We start from the raw sequence: 11,015 nt of genomic DNA, 5'->3' as shown, positions 1-11,015 counted from the left end.
CTTTCACCCGCCCTGCGCCCGCGTCCCTCCCATTCCCTTCCGCCCTTCCCCTTGACCCAGCTTTTTAAGTTTATATATATATAAATAATTTAAAATTTTTTATCTTTATATATTTTTATATTTTCATTATTTTCTATTTTTTTTTTTTCATTTGAATAATTTGATTTATTTTTTTCTTTCTTTCTCATTTATTAGATGCTTTTGTTGAGCTTGCTTTTTTTTTTTTAATATTTTGAGAAAATTTGTAAAAATAAGTATGATTGATTAATGTTCATTGATTTAGGGATTTGAGAAATATTAAACCTTTAATTTAGTAATAAATAATTTTATTTTAAATTATGGTTAATTTATATATAAGTCTAAATAAAAGTTATTATTTTTAACAAATATTTAAATATCGGTTAATTTTGTATTTACTATGATTTTAAATGTAAATAGTTTAAAAAAATTATTTAAATGAATTCGGATAAATTATTAAAATACATATGTCATGCAAATGAGATTTTTTTTAATTTAAAATATTATCTATATTTTTACAATTATAAATCAGAACAATATCAACTCAAGGTAAGGCAAATGAAGGAATTAGTTTAGGTCATTTTTTTTTAAAAAAAAATCCTCATCTATAGAATTTTTTTAATAATATTTAAAAAAATCAAAATTTGAAAGAGTACCGATAATTATCATAATACAAAAATATTTTAATTTAATATTTAATCAATGCAATTTAATCTTAGTTATTTTTTAGATTTTAAAATAATACATTAAGATATTGAATATTTTATTTTAATGCTTAATTAGTCATATCTTCTCTAACTAACTTTTCAAAATTCTATTGTGATACTATGTGCATTTATTTCTCCAAAATTAATATAATATTTATTTCTTTTAATTATAAATAAGAGCTTTTATAGTTTTTATACTTCTACAATTTTCTTGTTAGATTTTTATTTTGTTGAGTTTTATTCACGAATTTTAAATATATCTTTTTATAAACATAAGCAAACATCTAAAATAAGTATTTATTAAAAAAAATATAAATAAATTTAATTTTTATTAAGCAAAATTTAGGGTTTATTCTAAATTTTGATAAAAAAAATATATTTTGATACATTAATTAATTTTAATTATTTCTCTTAAATTTTACTTGTTATAAAAAAAATTAAATGTATTTTATAATTTTAAATTTTAATTTAAAAGTTCTGTTAATTAATTATTTTAAAACTTGTAGTTCACCCGCTCTATATAATTTCTGGATCAGCCCCTGTATATATATACCAAGGAAGAAGAAGACAAGGAAGAAGAAGAAGAGCGTGCAACTATATATATATATATATATATATATATTAAATAAATATATGACAATAAATTAAAACTATTTTATGTCTTAGTTGATAATTATCTTAAAATTATTATTCTATTTTATTAAATAAATTAAAAATATAAAAAAAAAAATTAAAAAGTTGCGTATGTGATACAAGTGTAAGCTTATCTATAAACAAGCATTATTCTACCTATATTAGGAATTTATAAGATGGCTATATTAGGAAATGATAATTATACAGAACATTAAATAAGACAATACACTTTAAAAATATACAATCAAATCTTTTAAAAATAGACATAAATCATTTAAAAACATTATGTGATATTATCACCAATTTTAAAAATAAAGATAAGAAAAAATAAATAAATTTTATTAATAACAAAATAATTAAACCTAAATAATTTTGAATAAATTTGGGATTAATTTGACCCTACTCAAGACCTAAATATACACACACATATATACAATTGGAAAATTTTAATTAATTACTATTATTAATATTATTTGAAAATTTTTAACCATAAGGAAAAATTATTTTTTAGTTCCTGAAAGTTTCAAAACATCCCAGACAGACCCTCTGACATTTGAATTTGCCAGTCCCAACTTTTTTTGACAGCTTATTTTTCAATACTGACAGTGTACTTTTCAATTAATGCAGTTTACTCTGTTAGTTTATTCTATTTTACAACATGTACTTCCCGCTTAAAAATATATAGTTTCCATTTAACATTGCGTGTTTTCATTTAACCACATAAATTTTCACTTTACATATAGCACATTTGCAATTAAAATTTGACTTTTCCACTTAAAATTATTAGTTTCCGCTTAAAATTTGGTATTTTCGCTTAAAAACTGAGAGTCAGCACAGTTAATATCTGTTACTTTTATGTCAACATCAATCACTTTTATGTAAGGTCTGAAAAATAACTGTCAGAAAAAGGAAGGATCTTTTGGGAATACTCAAAGTCATGGAGTTTTTTTGTGAATCCTTGAACGGAGGGACTTTTTGTTCATTTCCACTTAGTTTAATTATTACTATAGTTTAAAGCTTATGCTTTTTTTCCCCAAATATTGTCATATATGGAATTTTTTTAAACCTAATTTCCCTTTTGGAAAAAAAATAAAAAATAGATAAAATCTAATTATTTTATCTTTCATTAACCATAATTTCAAATTCAACACAACTCAATCTGTTTTATGTCTTAGTTGATAACTATATTAAATATTTGAATTTATCCCAATATATATAAATATATATAAATCAAGAAGAAGAAGAACAAGAAGCGTGTGCAACTATCTCAAGGAAAGAACAAGATGGGTTGGTTCTACAGAGTAGCAAGTGCATCAGAGTACTTAGCCATCACTGGCTTCGGCATCGAAGACTTGAAGCTCGGAAAGAAAGCATGGATTTTTCCGGGCCAAAACTGTGTTAAGTTCGACATTTCGCCGGTGAACTACACATTTGAAGTTCAGGCCATGAGCCTTGAGAAGTTACCGTTTATTTTGCCGGCAGTATTCACAATTGGTCCTCGTGCTGATGATCAAGAAAGCTTGACTAAGTATGCCAGGCTCATGTCTCAACATGACAAGCAATCAAACCATGTCAACGAGCTTGTGCAAGGTGTCATTGAAGGTGAAACTAGGGTTCTTGCTGCTTCTATGACCATGGAAGAGATCTTCAAAGGCACTAAATCTTTTAAGCAAGAAGTCTTTGAAAAGGTTCTAAATTTCTCTTCTTCTTCTTCTTCATTATTATCTTTTCTTCTTCTATAAAAATTTGATTTTAAAATCACTTGCTTAATCAAAATTAATCTCTTTCGTATTGATAAATTGTTATTATTATCATTTATTTATAATTTTATTTTTGTCATCGGATTTCTGGATTGAGATTTCTTAATTTTCTTTATGTTGTTTTGCTTCCTTGTCATATATAGTTTTTATTTTATTGTTATTATTAGTATGATTATTGTTTTTTTTCTTTCTTTATTGGTTTAATTTTGTTGTTGTTATTATAAATCTGGAGGTGATTTTTATTTTTTTCCCCTTATTTTCTTGTCCAATCTAATATTTTTCTTTGAAAAAGATTCATGTCTATGGTTTTCTTGCGCTAAAAATTTAAGAGTATAATTAGGAGGAGTTCAAAACCTTAATTTTGATCTTGTATTTAACTTAATTTGTTATTTATTTGGGATCAAATTCTGGATTCAAATTTAATTACAATCAAATCTATTATTTCTCTTAAAAAAACATATGCTGTTTAAGATTCATTCTTTCTTCCTCTAGTTCTTGTTACAATTCGAATTTATTACAACAAGCGACACAACTTTATTATAATGTTTTGATTGAACAAACCAAAATTAGACAGCCACCAATTTATTGTTTCTCTTGATAAATTATATTATATGTACTTCATAAGTGATAAATATATACAAAATGTGCAATTTTTCAAGATTTGTCTTTGAATTCTTCTACTATGGATATCACGTCTTGTCTAACTTCATTATTTTAATTTTAACCAAATTTTTTTCAAGTTTTGTCTTTCTTATACTGTGGAAATCATGTCTCTTCTAACTTCATTATTTTACATTAAGTTGAATGCATTGAACAAACAAGATTAAATTCATATCATGTCTTAGAAGCATATCAAATCTTTTATATGTTGTTGTTCTTGAAATTTTCCCACAACAGGTGCAACTTGAGCTGAACCAATTTGGCCTTATCATTTACAATGCAAATGTGAAACAATTAGTGGATGTTAAAGGCCATGAATACTTCTCTTATCTTGGTCAAAAAACTCAACAAGAAGCAGCTAACCAAGCAAGAGTTGATGTCGCCGAAGCAATGATGAAAGGAAGGATCGGTGAAAAAGAAAGAGAAGGAAGCACATTACAAAATGCGGCAAAGATTGATGCGGAGACAAAGATTTACTCGAAGAAAAGGGAAGGAGAAGGGAAGAAGGAGATAGTGAATGTTGAGACTGATGTGCAAATATATCAAAATAAGAGAGAGGCCGAGGTGGCTCAAGCTAATGCAGAGCTTGCAATGAAGAAAGCCGAGCTCCAGAAAAAGGCGAAGGTGGCAGAGGTGGAGGCGGTGAAGGCAGTGGCGATAAGAGAGGCCGAGCTGCAGATGGAATTGGAGAAGAAGAATGCTGCCAAGCAGACGGAGAAACTCAAGGCTGACAAGCTTAGCCAGACCACTGTTGAGTATGAGATCAAGGTATATAATAATCAAAAACCCTAATTCTTCATTTTCTTTCGTATATATATATATATATTCAATTCATATATGAAGAATTTATGCCCAATAGATTTTTCAACTTGTTCATGATTTTGAAGTTATGCATAATATTAACTAAACTAGTAAAGCATGTCCCTATTGAAAATTAATGAGATTAATTAGGTGCTAACCGAAAACCCTAATTCTTTATTTTCTTTCTTTGATATATATATATATATATATATATTCCCATATAAAGAATAGTGCTATTTATTTATATTTGATATGCGGAATAGATTTTTTAACTTGTTGATGATTTTGAAGTTATCTTTAGCTGCATGGTGTTAAGAAAACTAGTAACACATACCTATTGAGAAAATGAGATAAATTAAAGGTTATAACCAAAAATCCTAATTCTTTATGTTCTTTCCTATATATATATACTCATGTATAAAGAATAGTATTATTTATTTATACTTGATATATATCTTGAATAGATTTTTTAACTTGTTGATGATTTTGAAGTTATCTCCATATGCATGCATGGTGTTAATAAAACTAGTTGAGCACACCTATTGAAAATGAGATGAAGGTGATAACCCAAAACCCTAATTCTTCATCTTATTTCTGATATATATATATATATATATATATACTTATTTTGAGATGGTGATGTTGATGATTTCAAGAAGTAGTTAATAACTAATATTGATTGAGAAGTAAACCTCTTATTATTATTATTATTATTATTATTATTATTATTAGTAAATGATTCTAGTCATAATTTTTTTTTTTTTTTATAATAATTTAACAGGTGCAAGAAGCAAACTGGGTGTTATACCAGAAGCAGAAACAAGCAGAAGCAGTTTTATATGAGCAATTAAAAACTGCTGAGGCTCAAAAAGCAGCAGCAGAGGCTGCATTCTTCGCCCGCCGTCAAGAAGCCGATGGTCAGTTATACAGCAAGAAGAAGGAAGCTGAAGGAATAGTGGCCCTGGGTGAGGCACAAGGGCTATATCTAAGGACTCTCTTAGACTCATTGGGAGGAAACTATCAAGCTCTCAGAGACTATTTGATGATCGATGGAGGACTGTACAAAGACATGGCAAGGATCAATGCTGATGCAGTGAAAGGAATGCAACCAAAACTAAGTATTTGGAGTAATAATAATGAAGGTGGTGCTGGTGGTGTTGGTGCAATGAAGGAAATTGCAGGGGTTTATAAGATGCTTCCTCCATTGTTGAGCACTGTGCATGAGCAAACAGGGATGCTGCCTCCTGCATGGCTTGGAGCATTGCCTTCTTCTGCTGCTGCTGATTCTAATTAAGTGATGATGAACTCTTGATTTTTAGGGGTTTTTGTTTTAGTTTGATTTGCACTGGTTTGTGTTTTTTTAGGGTTTTTGTTTTAAGTATGGTGGTCTGACTTAGGGCTTGGTTAATGGATGATAGTTTGATTAATAAAAATGGTTTTATATTTGGTAGGCAAAAGCATTTGAAGTTATAAAGCTTACATTCTGGGTAAACTCATGAAAAATACTCTTTTTTTTAAAAAAAAAAAAAAACCTTAAACTCATATCTTATCATCGATGCAAAACACATTAAATGTTTTAAATAGAACAGAAATTAATTGTTTATTTTTACAAACTTAATACACATTCAGTTTGACTAATCATATAAGTTTGATAAATAAAATAATTTTCAAAATGCAAAAGGAAATATTTATATTTATAATCAAAACTTTAGTTTACAGGAATGGAGATTATTTATCCTTTTTTAAAAGGAATTTAAAAAAAGATTGAATGAACCACATACCTTAATAATAAAAATTGGGTATGTGTAAGAGGTTGAAAACTATGGCAAGACAAGAAAAACAATGAACTACGACAAAAGGAGAAAAAACAATCACAGCAACAAAACACCATAAAAAAGAATAACCAAAGAAGAGGAACTAAAAATAAAAGAGAAAATCCCTAGGCCTTCCGGAGGGTAGATGAGGAGAGCATGACGGTCAGGTAAACTCGAAGCTAAACAAACCTCACATCATGGTACTTTAGTCAATGTGGTGTCCTAAGAAAATTCAAGCTATGAACTACTTAAATATAAGGGTGTATTTGAGCCGAGCCGTTTGTGAGTAGCTCAGTGTTCGGCTTGATAAAAGCTTATTCGTGGTCAACTCATATTATAAACGAGCCAAACCTGAGTTTCATTTTTAAGCTCGATTAACAAATGAGCCAAGCATGAGCGGCCGAAAGCTCGGCTCATTTTGGCTCACGAACATATCTCATGAACAAGCTAGTTTATAAGCTCTATTGTGAGCTCGTTTATATATATATACATGTATATTGAGGTGTATATGTGATGTGACTAGGGGCGGAGCTAGAAATTATATAGAAGGGGGGGGGTGTGTAGAGCTGTCAATTCGGGCTTGGCCCGCCGGGCCAGCCCGCCCCACCAATAAAAATGGGCGGATCGGGTTGAGTTTGTATAGGCCCGCCTAGAGGCGGGCCTAAATGGGCAACCCTGCCAGGTCTGGGTTAGGGGCAGGGTCGGCCCCTGCCCTCTAATTTATATATAATATATATATATTGATATTGACAAATTTTTAAGGATTTAAATTTTGTGATTGTAATGGATGTTTTTATTTTGTGATTTGTTAATTTTGCTAAATTTTTGTTGATTATAATGGATGAATGTTATAATTGTAAATTTGTAATAGATGTTTTATCTTGTGGTTTTTGTTGTTGTTTTTTTTTTTTTTAAATTTTGTTGAATGTAATTTTGTAATAGATATTTTTATTTAGAGATTTTGTAATTATTGTTGGATTTGTTAGGCTTTGAATATTATAATGGATGTTTTTATTTTTGTTAATTATTGTATGTTTTTAATTTTTTTAATTTAGTTTTTTTTTATGAATTTATAATGAATGTTTCAATGTTTCATATATTACAACATTTATAAAAATAAAATAAATTAATTATTTTGATTTTTTGGCGGGCCCGCCCAACACACAACCCAAAATGGGTCGGGTTGGGTTGGCATTTTGCCGGCCCGCCCCCGGCCCGTTGGGTTGGCATTTTCTGACCCGCCCCGCCCCGCCCTGACCCGTTTTGAGCTGCTCTAGGGGGGGGGCTACAAGTTTAAAATAATTAATTAACACAATTTTAAAATTAAAATTTAAAATTATAAAATACATTTAATTTTTTTTATAACAAGTAAATTTAAGAGAAATAATTAAAATTAATTAATGTATCAAAATATATTTTTTTTATATATCAAAATTTGAAATAAACCCTAAAATTTATTTAATAAAAATTAAATTTATTTATGTTTTTTTTAATAAATACTTATTTGAGATGTTTATTTATCTTTTCACATACTACTAAACTCATGATAAAAGATATATTTAAAATTTGTGAATAAAACTCAACAAAACAAAAATTTAACAAGAAAATTGTAAAAATATAAAAAATATAAAAGCTCTTATTTATAATTAAAAGAAATAAATATTATATTAATTTTGGAGAAATAAATGCATGAAAGCCATAGGATCACAATATAATTTTGAAAAGTTAGTTAGAGAAGATATGATTGATTAAGCATTAAAATAAAATATTTAATATCTTAATGTATTATTTTAAAATCTAAAAAATAACCAAGATTAAATTACATTGATTAAATATTAAATTAAAATATTTTTGTATTATGATAATTATTGGTAGTCTTTCAAAATATGATTTTTTTTATTATTATTATTAAAAAATTCTAAAGATGATGATTTTAAAAAACAAATGACCTAAACTAATTCCTTCATTTGCCTACCTTGAGTATGTATTTTAATAATTCTAAAGATGATATTGTTCTGATTTATAATTCTAAAAAATATAGATAATATTTTAAATTAAAAAAATTCTCATTTGCATGACATATGTATTTTAATAATTTATCTGAATTCATTTAAATAATTTTCTAAACTATTTACATTTAAGGTCTTAGAAAATACAAAATAAACTAATATTTAAATAATTTTTTTTAAATAATAACTTTCATTTAAACTTATATATAAATTAACCATAATTTAAAATAAAATTATTTATTACTAAATTAAAGGTTTAATATTTCTCAAATCCCAATCAATGAACATTAATCAATTATACATATTTTTACAAATTTTCTCAAAATGTTTTTTTTAAAAAAAAACAAACTCAACAAAAGCATCTAATAAACGAGAAAGAAAAAAAATAAATAAATCAAATTATTCAAATGAAAAATAAAAAAAATAAAATAATGAAAATATAAAAATATATAAAGATAAAAAATTTAAAATTATAATATATATATATATATATATATATATATATATATATATAAACTAAAAAGCGGGCGGAAGGGGAGGGTTGAGGAGAAGGGAGGGGCGGGGCGGGGGGAGGAAAGGGGGACCGGGGCGAGGGAGGGAAGAAGTAGGCGAGGTCAACAGACCCCGCTGGCGACAGGGGGCGGCCGCCCCCTGCCTCCCTGTCGCTCCGCCCCTGTATGTGACTATGCCGTTGTTGTCATTATTATTATTATCAATGTTATTACTTGAGTCACATATAGGGTTGTAAATGAATCAATGCGTTCGTTAAAAGCTCGGCTCGACTAGTTCATTTAGCTAAGTGAGCGATTCACAAGCCTAATTAATTTTTGAGCTTGTAAGATAAGCGAGCCAAGCCTAAACACCACCAAACTTGGCTCGTTAAAGCTCTTGAATAGTTCATTTATTGTATAATTAAAAGCTCGTTTATATAAATCGTTAAGAGACTCGTTTATAGTATCATTTACAATTTTATTTGCAATAACCATTAATATAATCATTTATAGTGTTATGAACCAGCTTATTTAACCGATCGTTAACAATATTACAAAAAAAAAATTATACATAGTTACATCACAATGTTTATTTTGTTATTATTGTAATTATTTGTTAACTTATTTAATGAAGATTTTAACAAGCTTGAACTCAAGCTTAATGATTCCATAAACAAGTTTAAATGATTCTTTTACTAAAATGATCCTCAATATCAAATCGAGTTGAGTCGCACTTGATAATGATTCATTAAATAAGCTTTAAATAATACTTTACTAACTAAAAAATAATCAAGACCTAATCAATCTTACGAGCCAAGTCTAAGCTTCAAATTTTCTTAACAAGTTGAGGTCAAGCATGAAGCTCGAAAAAAGCTCAATTAGAGCTCAAGCTCGGTTAAAATAGCAACTAGCCAAGATTGAGCCTAACAAATGAAGCTTGAAGAATGAAAATAGTGAACAAGGCAAAGCTCAGCTCGGCTCAGCTCGGCTCGGCCCTAGTTAAATCTTCCAATCTAGGTTTCTTTGCATTTGACACTTTTAGAGACCAGTTACATGAGCCAAGCCCTTCTTTTTCATAGATCTCGGGGGTAGGGTCAAGTATCCTTCTTCCTAGATCCATCCAGATGAAGGTTTATTTTGTCTTTTACTTCTAGGACAAAGGTTGGTTGCCTTAGTTGGTTTAGACATCACTACAAGAAAGTTACTTTTAAAAACGGAATATTACAAATGAAATTTATTTTGTTTCTACTTGTAACCAATTAGCAATGGACAAACAATTGTTTTAAATATAATCTAAATAACAATGGCTTACAAACGACCTATTTAAAATATCATTTATTTAAATATTAGAAAATATCTGTTTCTAATATGTTTCTAATAAAAAGGGATTAGAAACAGATCTAAATATTAATATTTATTTATTGAATTAATAAATAAGAACATATTTTTATAAAAATATAAAAAATAATCAACTAATTTGCTATGTGCAGCTAAAATTGAATTCAAACCGTTTTTAACAATCTAAACATTGAATTCAAATAGGGAAAAAATAATAGTAGTTCTAGTAAGTTTTTTAGAAGGGGAGTTACTAAAAAGTAATTTCATTATAATAATAAAAAAATAATTAAAAAAAAACACACATACCCGTTGGGACTAGACATGGCCACGGTTCATAAACCGCCGGTTACGGTTCTTGAACCGCGGGTTCCGATTCCAAAAAGCTTTGAACCGGAACCAAACCGCCTAGGCAAGGTTTTTGGCGGTTCGGTTCCGGTTTGGTTCCAGTTCTGGTTTTGGTGGTTTGGTTCAACGGTTCCGGTTTGACGGTTAAAATGGTTCGGGCTATTTTTTTTTAGGCTTTGTCGTTCACCTCCACAGTCCGATGAGCGAAGAAAGTCATAGCGATTCCATCCAACCTCAGAAAGAACTCCTTAGAAATCAGAATGATTGGAGATAACAACCATGATCGCCTTCTCTATCACGTCAAAGATATTCGAGATCGAGCTACAGAAGAACCGTCTCAAGTAATCCATTGAAGATGAACTGCCGGCTATCTCACTGCCGCTCGAGCTTGCTCCTTCCCACCTTCTCCACCATTAGGTCGGGCTTCCACATCTGTAGA

The 11,015-nt window shown here is 28.7% G+C and overlaps 1 protein-coding gene across 1 annotated transcript; it reads left to right on the top strand.

Annotated features, from left to right (window-relative positions):
• The first annotated feature begins 2,636 nt into the window (after positions 1–2,636).
• Positions 2,637–5,873, top strand: LOC120264444 (flotillin-like protein 3). Its single transcript, XM_039272257.1, has 3 exons — positions 2,637–3,046; positions 4,016–4,546; positions 5,361–5,873. Exons 1-3 carry the CDS (start codon positions 2,642–2,644, stop codon positions 5,871–5,873), a joined length of 1,449 nt encoding a protein of 482 aa, XP_039128191.1. The 5' UTR covers positions 2,637–2,641.
• Positions 5,874–11,015: the final 5,142 nt, after the last annotated feature.

Source organism: Dioscorea cayenensis, chromosome 1 (genome assembly GCF_009730915.1).
Source record: "Dioscorea cayenensis subsp. rotundata cultivar TDr96_F1 chromosome 1, TDr96_F1_v2_PseudoChromosome.rev07_lg8_w22 25.fasta, whole genome shotgun sequence".
NCBI classification, from domain to species: domain Eukaryota; kingdom Viridiplantae; phylum Streptophyta; class Magnoliopsida; order Dioscoreales; family Dioscoreaceae; genus Dioscorea; species Dioscorea cayenensis.
The sequence above is the reverse complement of the archived record's forward strand: the minus strand, read 5'-3'. Positions and strand labels throughout refer to the sequence as shown.